Here is a 14,488-nt window from a genome sequence, read left to right as displayed (position 1 = left end):
CCACGGGATAAGGAATTTGCTGCCTAGTTCTGTTGGGTTGCCTTGGAGACATAGAGCCTTAACTTGGCAGATGGATGGATGGTTTGATGGATTGATAGAATTGTGTTAGGAATAGATGCTTATCTTGACCCCCTCCCATTTCTAATTTGTACCTGTATCTTTGAAGCCTTTGAAAGAACTCTTCTCTCAGACAACACAATGAGCCAGTCTTAGTGATTCTGACCCAGCTACTTTATCCATCTGAGAGCAAAATGTACCTTATCTTAAGTACCGTTTATAATTCTTCCCCACAGACGTCGTAGTTTGTGGCTCAGTTTACAAACACCAGTCATTTGAGGACTTTTTTTGTTGTTGTTTTTCATCTTACAAAAAGGATCACAATCGTCTTTATCTTACCAGACAGGAAGCACTCCTTGCGGCCATCAGTGAAAAAGATGCAAACATTGCCTTGCTGGAATTGTCTGCCTCCAAAAAGAAAAAGACCCAGGAAGAAGTCATGGCTCTGAAGCGGGAGAAAGACCGGCTGGTGCATCAGCTAAAGCAGCAGGTGGGCATCCTGCACGCCAGGTGTGTCTTGCTGGGTCTGGGGCCTCAGTGCTTCCTTCCCCTGGGTTTTGCTATTCTTCATTCTCCCATGTCCACTCTGCAGGCAGAAGCAGCTACGTCCAGGTAGGAGCCAACGGCCTGCACTGTTGCTAGAACACCACGTTACCGCTTCTCTGTTGATGTGCATGCGGCTGGGCTTGTGTGGTTTGCGACTGGCACTGCTTTCCTTTTTTATATTAGCCTCATCTTCCCAGAAGTAGCTCTCAGCTCTCTTCCTTTCAGTAGACTTCCACTTCTAATTAAATCTTAGGAACGCCTAATTAAACCCTGGGGACTATCTTCCCCTCTAACCTTACTCACGTCCTGGGCTCTGTGAAGAACCCTTTCGTCTATTTCCAGAGGTTTCTTTCTCTCTCTACTTCAAGCTTTTGTTCTTCAGCTGTTTCCTCCAGAATCTTTCAGCGAAGGAGCATCTCCCAACTCTAGTCCCACTAGACTAGGCTTAGAGACCTGTCTGCCATTATTCATTCTAATTTAAAAATCACCTTTTTGGCCCCGTTATCCTTTATTTCCTTCTCTCTAGGCCACCGTACTTGTCTTAGAAAAATGGAAGGGGGGACAGTCCTAACTTTTACAGAAAGTTCTTTGCTTTGGGGAGGGATTTCTGGAAGCAGCTTAAGAAGAAATAATGTTTCTGAAGTATACTGGAACATCATCTCTGAAATCTATAGATGTTCTTTCTGCTCTGTATATAACTTGGCAACAGACCAAGGTGTAGCTCAATGGTAGAAAACTAGACTGGCCCTGTGTTCTCTCCCCAACATGGGTGGAGGGTGGAGAAACCACTTCTGTATATAATGAGGACTTGGGTAAAGAAATGGTTAAAAATATTCATTCGGATCCTTACTTTATAAAACCGACTCAGCTCAATGGTATATGGCCTTGTAAGGTGGCTGCCCCATTTCAACTAGAACCTGTGGCTCTGAAACTCTCAAAATGGCACATGGTTACCATGTAGAGTGTCTACATGAACTTGGGACCCTGGGACTGACTCTTTGCCTCCTAAGATGGACTGTGCTGAACACAGTACCTAGGAATAAGCCTCCTCATCCTGCAAAATGCCATCTCTTTCCCTCCTTGGGAAGGAAAAGGCATTCTTTGGCAGTGAGCTTGAGTCCATTTCTTACAGTACCGCCTTGCTGAAAGACAGAGAGAGAACACTGCCTTGCCTGGGCACCTTCTCCTTGCAGAGGGAGGGTCTCAGTTGCTGCCAGACATTGGGGTCATTCCACAGAGCGGCATGCCTCGCTAGCACTGGCCCCCGGGGTTCAGGGACCGCTTCTATCTGACCTCTTTGTTTGGGGCTGTGCATCTTCTACACTGGGTTTTCCAACCACTTGGCCTTAGTAAGTCAAGATGAGTCTCCTTCTTTGCTTTCCCCCAATTCCTTCCCCGAGCACCTAGCACCCTCCCCTCCTGCACCTAACCATTGTAGCTTTCTCCTACAGGTTTATAGGCCTAGGAAACAGCCCCCGTGCTCAAATATACCGTGCACTTGTGATGCTGGCTACAGCCCAGATTTTACGGCCAAGTACCACGGGTCCAGCTACGATGCACACATGAGCCAAAGGTCTCAGGTCAGTCAGCTGCCAAGGAGACACACCCCACTGTGGGGGGCGGGAGCACAGAACTACTTTGATCTTGATTGTCACCCCTGTGCAGGTTCCTAGGACTTGGTGGCCATAAAGTCTGGGACCACACAGAAGATAGCATCATTTTGTGACTTGCAGTATCATTTCATTTATTTTATTTTTCCCAGTGGTTTCAAACTTGGTGGCCACCTTTCAGGGTCAAATAGCTTGGTCAGGCTGCCGAGCACGGGTGGGGGCAGGAGTGGTGTTACCAATCACAGGGGATTGTTTTTTCTTTCTATCTCTTAGGTACATTTTTTTTTTTATATCACTTCTACCTTGTCAATTTAAAACAAAAAATTAAGCTGCCTTTCTCTCTCTTTCTCAGCATCATAACTGCATTCTCCAGTGCCAGTAAGAGCTGAGGGAAACTGTACAAAGGCTTCATTCTTGAGACAGGTTCAGCTTGGAGAGCCTAGGACTCTTGGAAATCCTAGCTGTGGGAGTTAGGCTCCTACCTCCACTGAGGCAACATTGGAAGGGTTTGCATGGAGAAAGAGAGAGCAAAGAAGGAGGGCAGACTCCCTGGTGACATGCTCAGCTTTGAAATCCTTCTTCCTGCCCCGCCTACCACCCGGCGATAAAAATCCCACATTTCAGTACCTTCATCATAAGTGATTCCGGCTCTAAGAATAACTGTTCATTTGCTTGTAATGTCTGTTCCTCCCCCCTTTTATTGAGTTTGCTGTGGTATAGGCTATTGTTCAGGGTCCCTCCCTTATCATCATAGCAGCTCTGCACATAGGGGCCAGAATTTTCTCTCTTTTTAAGGGGACATAACTCAAGTTCAGGAGTGTGGCATTATTTAGTCCGAAGACCCACAGCTGGTGGTATGCCTCAGGCTTTAGGACTATCTACCTCCCCCCAATCCCACTAGCCATACACACACCCCATCACATGCAGGAAGAAATCCTGAGTGACAACTAACAGGGTATTTCCAGAAATTGTGAAGTTCTGGTACTTTATCAGCCTAAAGTCATTGCTTAAATACCCAGGTAAGACTTCCACCAATGCCAGCCTGAGTTCTTAGGCTTTGGTATTTGATTGCCTTAGATGTAATGTCTAAGTTGTGCGCTCCTAGCATGTGCTGGGAGTGAGTCTAAGGTCTTTGCATGCACTCAAAGATGTCCAGCATTGAACTGCTTCCTTTGAATCTGCTTTCTAGACTAATTATCTGGAGGATTTCAGATTTCTCCCTTCATTTTCTTCATTTGTGTATTAGGTGAATAAACTGATCCAAAGACTTGAAGCGGAGGTTATTTAGAGTGTTTTGCACATGCCTGGCCCATACCAGGTGCTGTATTTATGTATGTGGTCTAGTCCTTCTGCTATTGTTACTGCCACCACGACTACTAATTACTGGTGCCACCAGTCCTCATGTGGCAGTTTACTTTAGAATTCCTTGCCACTGTAGTGCACACAGTGGGAGTTGCGGCTCACTGAGAACATACTGTTGAAGTGTGGTGGAGAGAGCAGAGGGATGCTAGCACCTAGCCTGCTCCGTCCCCTTCCTCTTACTCACCAGCACTTGGAGAGCATCAAGCAGAGATATCAAGAGCCCTAGACCCCAGACTCAGCTGAGTCTGAAGAGGCCCATGGTGCTCATTGAATTTTCTTGGTTTGGGGGTGCAGCCTGTGGAGATAGATACTGGCCAGGAAAAGTGAGCCTGAGATCTCTCTTGTTTTCGCCTTTTGGGTGGCTGGGGAGAACACAGCTCTCTCAGAGGCAAGGACAACAGAAATGAAGCAAGGTTATGGGGTCGGCCACTTCTGTGCCTGAACAGATAGTGAGGCTTTCTTGTTCCTGAGAGCTTCCGTGTTGTACAGACTGCCGTTTCAGTCAGTGTATCTTGTATAGAGAAAGTCTTTCCACTGTCCAGTCCTGGGTGATGGAACAGAAATAGTACATTCATCAGTCACCACAATCACTGAGCCTTACTAAGCATGAACTGAGCACTCAAAGAACATTTCTTGTGGGAATGCATGACTACTAGGTGGCAAGCGCCATGCCAAGTACTACACACACACACACACACACACACACACACACACACACACGTTCATGCACACGTGTGTGCACACACAATTGTACACATGTATGCACATACACTGTTGTCATTTTTTTTTCTTATGTTCTTTATGTTAAGCTCTCTGCTGGATGCTGAGGATTCATCTGTTTTCCTACCATGATGAAAAAGCATGTATCACCTTATTTTGAAATTGACCAAGCCAATATCCCAAGAGGCCAAATGACTTAACCACCATCATAGCATTCCTGCAGTCCAGAGTGAGGTTCCGAGACTGATAGAGTGCCACAACTTAGCTCTTGCTAAGCTGAACACTGCAGTATGGTTGGCCTTCTTAAGCTCTTCTAGGTATTAGGATAAAGGCAACTAGAAACAGTGTATTCTCCACCTTGCATAGGCCATTGATCCCACATTTCACAGATATCATCCAAGAAAGCCAATTCCAGTACCTCAGATCGTAGAGAAGAAAAGGGCTTGATTCCTTGGTGAGACAGAGTGCCCTATAGGTATATGACTTGGACTGAGTACCTGCTGTGTCTTAGTGTGTTAAACAATTTTGGAATATGTATTGGGGATGAAAATTAATGAAGACACCTTCCTCATGTAACTTAATTTTAATCATGGAATAAAGGCAGTAAACAGCAAAATTACTAACTCAAGGTGAAAACGAACCAAAATACAGACCAGTGTAAAGAAGAATAGGAGAGCAGTGGTGGATGGGGGCACTAGGGGCAGAGAATTAAAATTAGGGCCAATGAGAAGACCTTCCTGAGGAAGGAGACCCTTGAGCAAAGGTGAAACAGGAGAGAGAGGGAGCCTTGCAGATCTCTGGGGTAGGGATATTCCGTGGAAGGGACAGCCTGTATAAAACCCTTAGACAGAATTTGATTCAGGAAACAGTAGGCAAGCCCATGGATTGCTTGGAGTGAACAAGAAATGAGCTGCCAGAACAGGAGTGTGGCAAAGCAGAGGGGTAAGGGAGGAATGGGCTAAAGAGGGGTGGAGCAAGCTATGCAGGACTCCTGTGTCTGCTAAATGAGACCCTCTCTGGGCTAGAAATTGTCAATCATCAAGAAGTAGAATACACTAACCCAGCCTGAGAGTGGAGCTAGGTCCCTCCAGCACACACATATCAGCACCCAGCATTGCAACTTCCAAGGGCTCTCAGGAACTGGCTTGCATATTTGGAAGCATTGCCACTTCCGTTAAAGCTGCAGTAAAGACCCATGCAGTCCGCCACATCTCCTGAGATTTTCAGCTGATGCTAGAGCAGGGCCTCTTGGCGGAATGCTCCTCTCGCTTCCTGGCAGCCTTAGCCCGAGGCCCGCAGGCTGACTTCTGCACCCTCCTCCTGTGGTGGTGCTGTCTAGGCCTAGAAGGATAGCTGGCTCCTGGACCAGCCATTCTTGCATCAGTGAGCAGAATAGAACCTTCTCTAAAGATAAGTCTCATTTTGTCCTCCTCACCCTCCAGCCTTCACTCCTGAAGCCCTTGTTTGCTTCTCCTTGCTATAGGGATAGAGGGAAACTGAGGCCAGTATACCCTCGGCCTTTCGCGTGCCATTCCATTTGCTGATACCACTGTTCTCTCTTTTCTTCACCGGCTCTTTTATGCAATCTCAGTGCAATATCACTTCTTCAAGGAAGCCTTCTGGAACCTTCTCAACTGGATCACATCCTCCAATTTCTCCCTTTACACTATGTACATATCTATTTCTTAGCACTTGTAACAGATGAATTTTTGCCTTGCTACTCTGGGATCTCCAAAAGAGAAGGTGACCTTGTGACCTTTTTTGTTCACCCTTTATCTCCAGACCCAGCACAACTGCAGGCTTATAGTAGATAGCAAACACTTGTTGGATGTGTGAATGAATGAGAAATGGGGCATTGGTAGTATCACATTCCCTTTGGACAATAGTTCACCTCTTAAGTCTCACTCTAGTACCCTAGACTCCACAGAAGGTGATAGAGAGGTCACAATGGTACTTCCCCTTTCCTGATACATCACAAGGCCTATGCTGGGGCCTTGTCCCATGCCCAAAGCACTTGAAAGGGTGGTTAATTTGAGCCCTTTCTCCAAATCTCTTAACCCTATTCTCCTTTGAATTCTTTCCAGCATCCTGGGTCCTTCTTGAGTAACATGTCACTCAGCTCCCAGATGTAGCAGAGTCTCACTATGCAGAGACCCCTCCATTCCAACCCTGGCAACTTCTGAGTGTCTCATAAATCAGTTTGCTAAGAAATACCTCAACTCCTCTTAAACAGCTGTCAGGGAAGCCAGAGGTGATACGAAGTGAGTTCAGAAATCCCAACTATGCCTGACAGTGGGAGAGAGTCTTTATGACGCGACGTTCCTTAAGTGTTGACATTGAGTTCTTTCAGGAAGGAAGAGAGCCTTGCACATTAACGTTCTGTTTCCTGTTGCATTTTTAAAAGAAGATAAAAGATGAAGCCCAGTGTGGTAGAGGAGGATTTGAGTCAATCAACTTTTGTTTTCCTCGAATTTCCGCTCTGCATACACCTCTAATGGTCCGCCCCACCTCTTAAAAAGAAAAATTCTGGCTTCCAGATTTGTGCAGTTTGGGGAGTGGCTCTCAACTTGGAATGAGTTAAGTTTTTGGTCTTTTTTTCTTCCTCTAGGGAGTTCTAAAAATTATCGAAAATTACTATCTTTTGGTCTTTGGTGTCTTGAATCCAGCCCCAACCCCCCACTCCTTTCCTTTGCCCTTGGAAAAAAAGAAAGGACTGACTTCAAAATAATTAATTCTGAAACCATTGGATTTGCCTGCTGCTAAAGGGTTTTTGAAGAAAGCTTAAATCTAAATCTTACCCCCTAAGCCTTATTCCCAAATGCATCCCTGTTGCTGAAGCCCTGATAGGCACATCCTTGATGAAAATGCCTTTTTAAATGAGGGCCAGACACCATTGTTTAGTGAAAATTAGAGCCAGCTTACTTCTCAGAACCAGTTAGAATACTTCTGAGATCAGATAGATTGTGCTTGGGTTCTGTTTTCTTTTCTTCCCAGATCTGGGCATCGCTTTGAGCCATCAGGAAATAAGCAGGTCAGCTGGGAGCAGGAAGGCGTTAGAGGAGAAGACAGGTCCACTGATTCAGTGTTTCCCCAAGAGTTGGCCTGTGTCTTGGTAAACATTTAGATGGTCATGCCAGGCCATCACAGGGTACTCTGTTTGGGTCCAATCTCCCCTGCCTCCCTTGGGTTGTCTAAAAGTCAGGAGTGTCTTCAAGGATTAGCTAAACAAATATGGCCATGAATGGCAGAAGACAGAGGCCTCCCTGCAGAGCGTCCAGGAGAGAGCTTCATGAGGCTGGGATCCTATTCACAACTGGATATGAGTATGAGTAGATGCATGTTGAGGGGAAAGCCAAATTCAACCCGTTGATCAGCCAGGTCTGTCCCCTCCCATTGAGAAAAAGGAACTCTATTGTCCGCTTAGGTTTCTCTTGCATTGTATGCAGATGACTATTCTGGTTCGTGGGGTAAGCACAATTAAACAGCAATAGAGGAGCTCCGCGTAGTAGGGTTCCCAAAGCCTCTTGTTGTGCTTGGATGAGCTCCAGAAAAGCTTGATTTGATCCCAGCATTGTAATGCATCACAGACCTACTCCAGATTGCATTGCCATAATGCAAATGCATTGGTTGTTCCAGCCGACTCTCAATGGGTTGAGTTGTTCATGTTCCCCTGGAAGGATGTAGCCACATCTCCATCTTTGACTTCAATGCATTGTATTTGAAGTATGCTCCGGAGACCTCCCTTTCAAATATACTCAAAGGTCAAAGGCTGGCTGTTCCCAAGGAGGCAAAACTGGTCTGACTAAAAATGCTTTCTCTGTTAAGATCCTGTACTTGGACAGGATTCTGGTCTGCTACCTCAGCCTGCATACTTTCCTTCCCCTAAGCTGACGCCTCAAGCCCAACACTCAAGGAATCCATTTGGCCCACCAGTGCAACCCAGATATGTTCGAAGACTGGGAGGCCAACTCTTTTCTGTTGTTCCATGTGTTCCTCCTGTCCTTCTTAGGAGGCCATCTTCCTAGACCATAAAAGGGGAGCTGCTGGACCACCTGTGAGTCTGATCAGAAAATCCTATTGTAAACAGGTTAACTCCTGTTTCTAAGCATGGGGTGGGGTGAGGGGGGGCACCTCTGGCATATGCAGGCACTCTAGCTAGGGAGATAATGACTTCATCCTTGAGTATTGATTGTGCATTTCTGGTTTCTACCACCAGTAAAGTTGCTGTTAGCACATGAAAGAGACAGGAGGGCCAATTTCTGCTGTTTGGGGTAGATGAGAGGTTTTCTGTTTGTTTGTTTGTTTGTTTGTTGTTGTTGTTGTTTCAAGTATGTCCTTGCCTGCAGAGCCAAGAATATTTCTTGCAGAAGCAGAAATTGCTGAGGTGTCCGATGGGAAGTTTACAGCCTGTCTTTTGTGACAAATGCCTGTCTAACTTGGATGCTTCCTATTAAGTTTATTAAGACTTATTCCTAGAATAAGTCTTTGTAGTTGTTAGTGTTTGGTTATGCGGGGGCCCACTTTGGAAGGTTCGTGTGTTGAAGGCTTAGTCTCGAGGAGCCGGCGAGAGAGGACTGTACCACCTCTTGTAATACAATGGTCTTATTAGGAGGTAGTGGGGAAAAGGAGGACTAGAACCTATTTGAAGGAAGCAGGTCTCTTGAAGATTGCCATTCAAAGACATATCTTTCCTCTAATATCCTCATTATATCCTGTCCCCTGTAAGGGGGACAACTCTGCTCTGCTGGCCTCTTCACCATAATGCTCTGCTTCCCCGAGTCCTGAGCAGTACAGCCAGCAGACACACTGAAATGGTGAGGCGTACTAATCTTTCATCCTTTAAAACCCTTTCTCTCTGGTGTATGTCACAACAACAAAGGTTTTAATGGGCTGCTTATAGAATAAACTAACATATATGCTTTTAGCTTTTATGTTTGGTTTTCTTCAGTAGAACAACTGAAAGAAAGCACCTTTACCATTCTGCTCTCCTGCTTATAGAAAAAGCATGGAGCTGGGTGTGGTGGCATACTTCTGTAATCTGGACAGTTGTGGGAGGTTGAACTGAAAAGATCATGAGTTCCAGGACAGCCTGAGCCATATGTTTCAAAAACAAAATAAAAATGAAATATTAATGATGAGGAGAAGATAATATGTATGTGGGGGCTGGGTCTGAGCGGCTTGCCAACTTTACTTCAGTGATCTGAAGCTCCCAAATAGTACCTACATGTTGGCAGAACACACCAGAATAGTAGGCTTAGGGGACCAAACAGAACTGTGTGCAGATGCCAAGAAGATCTCTCACATGCTGCTCTCTCTCCCCTTTCCTCCCCTCCTCCCTCTCCCCTCCCCTCCCCCTCCCTCCCTCCCTCCTTCCTTCTCTCCCTCTCTCTCTTTTATTCAAATTGCACATCTGTGCTCTATTTTTAAACATTTATTCTTTAAGTGATAACGCATGTTTTACCAAGCCTCTTATTGGATTAGACATGTTTGAAATCCCCTCAACTTTAACCTCTTCATTACCGCCTCCAACAAAATGCAGATCGACCACCGGAGCAGAGTGCAGATAAGATGTTCCTGCCTCATCAGACCACTTCCTAAGGGGCAAGAGACCCCACAGGAGTGCTGGGTTTGTCAAGGTGCTGGTGCTGTAAGGAGAAAGAATTCAACTGTCCCATTGTATTGACTTGTGGATCTTAGGATGACATGAATTCAAGGTTTATGTGGTACGATGTCCACAGAGTCCATGTTCTTCATCATAACTTTAATGTGCCCATTTTAGGCTGGAGTAACTGGTTTGGAATTTTTACATTCAACTTGGTACAGGGTGTGTGTGTGTGTGTGTGTGTGTGTGTGTGTGTGTGTGTGTGTGTGTGTTTAAATATAGTTCCCCATTTAATCCTTTGGGAATCTTGAAAACCAGGTGCTAACAACCCTATCTAGAGACGCAGAGACAAAGAACTGGACCAGTGTAGGGCAGTTCTAGGGAAGGCTACAAGCAGAACCTAAGCAGGTCTCACACCAAACCTCTTGCATGCCCTGCATAGGAGATGGTGCGAAAGGAAGGAAGGAAGGAAAAGAAAGGAAGGAAGGAAGGAAGGAAGGAAGGAAGGAAAAGAAAGGAAGGAAGGAAGGAAGGAAGGAAGGAAGGAAGGAAGGAAGGAAGGAAGGAAGGAAGGAAGGAAAAGAAAGGAAGGAAGAAGGTGGAGAGGGAAAGCGAGAAAGAGAGAAGAAATACAGAAAGGTTCATCCTGTGACTCTTGGCGCTCATTCTCAGTCCCTCTCCTCCAGGCTCCCGGGACAGACTATAGAGGGTGCCCTTCTCTCCCTCTGTCACTGGATCCCTTCACCAGGGATTCCAGCAGGAGTGCTGCCTTTCCTGAGATGCTGGTGCCTGCCTGCCCCTAGCCCCGGGGGGGGGGGGGGGTTGGGGGGGTTGATCTCAAAGTAATTGCGTGGAAGATTTTCTTCTCAGTAGTTTTCCATCTTCTGTCTCATCATTTGACATCTTTTAAAAAACCGGTTTCTCCTGATCCTGATGTCCCTGTCCCTGTCCCTCTCCCTCCTACCCTGCACCCCTCCCTCCTCCTCATAATTAAAAGTCCTTTCAGGCTGTCTTCACCTTATCATTTCAAGTGAATGGGGAAAAAATTCCAACTTCCTGCCCTCCTGTCTTCCTGACGCTGAACTTCAAAATGGATGAAAAGCCCTTTTCTCTGGTGTGGGGCTTCTTTCCCGTTGGCACTGTCTTCAAGTCACTGTGCTTGTGATCTGCAGAGCAGGCTGCACTCTCCTGGGCTTCCAGGCCCTTGCAGGGGCAGAATGCAGAGAACTACACAGAGTCCAGTCACATCCTCGTCTTGCTTACTTGGGTCCATCTGAAGAAGATGCTGGCCGTGCTGCTGCTCTTATTTCTCCAATAAGCTTTCAGACTCTCCTGTCTGATACTGTCTTTACTGATCCTAGACTGTGTTAAAATTCATTCATGACTTAATTGTATAGCCATTCCTATATGAATTTTTCCGTGGGAGAAAGCATATAAATAAATATTTTGACACAGCAATAATATATCCTCATTAGAAAAACTTCAAAAAATGTAGAGAAAAATCTGAAATCACTCATAATTCCACCACTTAGAAGTAACTGTCATTAAGATTTATGGTTTCCTACATTCCATTGTCTGTACATATTTGAATGAATACGTGACACACTGGAAGAATGCAGATTTCTCTTATCTCTTTATACATTTATACTGTGTGTATTTCCTGAGTCCCTGAAAACCATCAAAAGCAGATTAATTTTTATGATTCCCCTATACTTGGGATTTTAATTTGTTCCTAGTTTGTGCTTTTATAATCATACTGTAATGAACATTTAAATATGTAGCCCTCTTCTTTTATTATTTTCCTGAAGATTACTGCCCCAAAGTTGAGTCACTGAAGTTAGGGTTGTTTATTGAGGATTTTAGAGAACTGAGAAACAGCTCTCTCCTGCAAATACATCTATCATTTGTGAATGCTTAAGCAATGGGCAACTGCTTACTTCAAACTTGTTAGGCTCTATTCTAAATATGCCACTAACCATTGTGCTACTATAGGTACTTCCAGTGCTCAGAGAGCCAGGAGAACCAATGGCAGAGGCAAGTTTTCAGGGAGGCAGGTGTAGGAAACCAAGTATTAACTGAGCATGTACTATGTTCCTGGTGTTGCTCTGGAGTCTGGGGATGTTACAGTGAGCAAAACAGACAAAACCACTGACTCAAGGCAGTTTATCTTCTAGTGGCTGGGACAAAGGAAAGGCAAAATATAAATGTTAAACATATGAGTTGTGGAGTAATGGTTAGTGCAGTGGGAAAAAAATAAAGCTGATGTTTTCTAAAGAACTTCGGGCCAGGGATCCCCGAGAAAGCTACATTAAAGGAAGACTTATGTAAAATAAGAGGTGCTCCAGGTGGAGCAGTGTGTGTGTGTGTGTGTGTGTGTGTGTGTGTGTGTGTGTGTGTGTTTATGTGGAACACAGTGCAAGGAGGGAGCACTCAGTGAATAATACATTTAGCCAGAAGGCTTGAGTCCATTCTTCAGTCTGCTCCCCACGTGCAGTTACCGAATTGACAAGATGGGGGAGCCAGAACCCTGCAACACCACTATTTAAATGAGATTTATTATTTTTTTAATGCACACAGCAACCTAAACTCTGCTGTCTTATCTCTATCCTAATATGGTCATTAGGAAATGCCTGTTGAACACAACCAGCCAAGTCTGCCTCCTAGTGATCTTTGACATAGTCTGGGATGGAACTGTGCAAAAGGGTTACAAGTTCAGATAAGATGGAAAGCTATCGTCCCAGAAAACGTGAGAATTCACAAGAATGGCACCTCACAAGGCCAAAATACAGGACCGTGCTTATGTGTCCAGAAACCTCCGATGAACTAACTGTTCATCTTGTGGCTGCTTTACTTCCTCTTCCTCTTGGATAAGTACTCGTAGAATTGCAAACAACAGCTTTGGGCCAACCATCAACCCTGCCCTCTGCCTGCTGGAGTAAGTGGGAGGTGCAGAGGTCACAAAGCCAGGTGATCTCTGTTGTCATGCTTCCTGGGTTTGGGGCTCTGTGGCTGCCTTTTTAAAAGTGTCCATGAAACAAGATGGCTCACCTCACCAGGAAGGTCCTGACAGGCATGGGAGGTTCGGGATCTAAGAGTAGAACTGGAAAGTGTGGTTCTGGTCCAGCTCTGGGAAACTTGGATACAGTATGTTTTACTTGTCTCTCAGGGGCTCTGTGCCTAGCTGTAAGGCGAAGAGGATGAGCTCACCAACTTCCCAGAGCCTCAGAGCTTTGGTGGTCTGATTGTTTCAGCACAGGCACACTCAGGATGTGAGGTGCACTTGATAGCTGCCTGTGACTTTGAGGGTGCACAGGCAAGGGGCAGTGTTTGCCTTCACGGAGCTTACAGTTGAGTAGGAAGGATGCATCATTCCACAGACTATGAGCACAGCTGACATTTCTTAAATAATATGCTAGGCACAACGGCGTCCTTCTGTTTGACTTATTGCGGTCCTCACAGAAATTTAAAGATGTGATATTATCATGACCATGCTCAGTTTGCAGATGGGTAAAATAATTCATAGTGCTGATGAGCCAGTATGCCAGTTCAAGTACTCCATACAGAAGGACTTCATTGTTCACTTCTTTTCTTTCCTACCAAGACTCAGCTGCACCTTCCCCACAGGCAGTCTTTGAGGAGTCTAGATTTCAATGATAGTAGGGAGGAAGGACTCAAAGCTTATTGCTTTGGCAAGTATAATCTGGACTCATCTTTATTTGCTAATTGGATGAGCATGGGCAGATCAACTTGCCTTCCTATAAAATGGGTCCATTGTTTGCTACCCGACTCACAGAGATGCATTATTTAAAACATTTACTGTAGGACACGATTTTAAAAGCCACAGGGACTCTACAACTGTGTGGGGTGTTGGTCTTAGTTCTAGGGGTCTGCTGTGTGCTTCCATGCAGGGTAATGCTGTACTTTTAGGAATGATGATCCCAAAAAACATCTCCCGACCGTCTCTCAACAGAAGCCAAAGACCACTTGGCCTGTTTTCTGACCAAGGAATTTGAGTATGAGCATTCATAAATAGATTCCACCTCCTCTGCTTTTCAGGGTACCAGAATCCCCCTCCTCCGCTTTTCAGGGTGCTAGAACATGAATTATCATAATTACCACAAATAAAGCAGAAAGAACACACTTTTTTTTTTTTTTAAAGAACCTAGCTGAGTATGAGCTTTTCCTTTTGGGAAAGGAATGTTCATCATCTCTCCCATCCCTGATTGTATGTGTCCAGGCAACAGGAAGCCTGTTGGGCCAATGGCTTCTGAGGCTTCTGGAGCTGAGATTTGGCTTGCAGGAAAAGCCTGTGCATTCCTGAACTTTCTAGTGATGCAACCCTTGGTGAGGCAGGGGAGCAACAAGTTGCTATTTTGGCGAGTGAAGCCTTATCTCTAAGGGATTCTTTTTTATGAAGCTGGGACACTGAAGTGTTGCTGATTTATCTTAATAGCAGATACTATGAGCAAATGTCCCAGTTGCCTCTTTGTGCTTTTGGCAAGTCTAGATAAGAAATGGAGTGGAGCAGACCCAGCCAGAGCTGCTAGCCCAAAGTTTAGGAGTCTTAATCTTCCCAACTCCAAATATGTGG

At 45.3% G+C, this 14,488-nt stretch overlaps 1 protein-coding gene across 1 annotated transcript in view; it reads left to right on the top strand.

The window, feature by feature from the left end:
* Positions 1-14,488, top strand: part of Erc2 (ELKS/RAB6-interacting/CAST family member 2) — a 690,578-nt gene that overhangs the window by 659,262 nt on the left and 16,828 nt on the right. Inside the window, exon 16 of the mRNA XM_059273131.1 lies at positions 400-547. Within this exon, the coding sequence (XP_059129114.1) occupies positions 400-547 (148 nt within the window). The remainder of the gene's footprint in view (positions 1-399; positions 548-14,488) is intronic.

This window comes from Peromyscus eremicus, chromosome 9 (assembly GCF_949786415.1).
Source record: "Peromyscus eremicus chromosome 9, PerEre_H2_v1, whole genome shotgun sequence".
NCBI classification, from domain to species: domain Eukaryota; kingdom Metazoa; phylum Chordata; class Mammalia; order Rodentia; family Cricetidae; genus Peromyscus; species Peromyscus eremicus.
The sequence above is the reverse complement of the archived record's forward strand: the minus strand, read 5'-3'. Positions and strand labels throughout refer to the sequence as shown.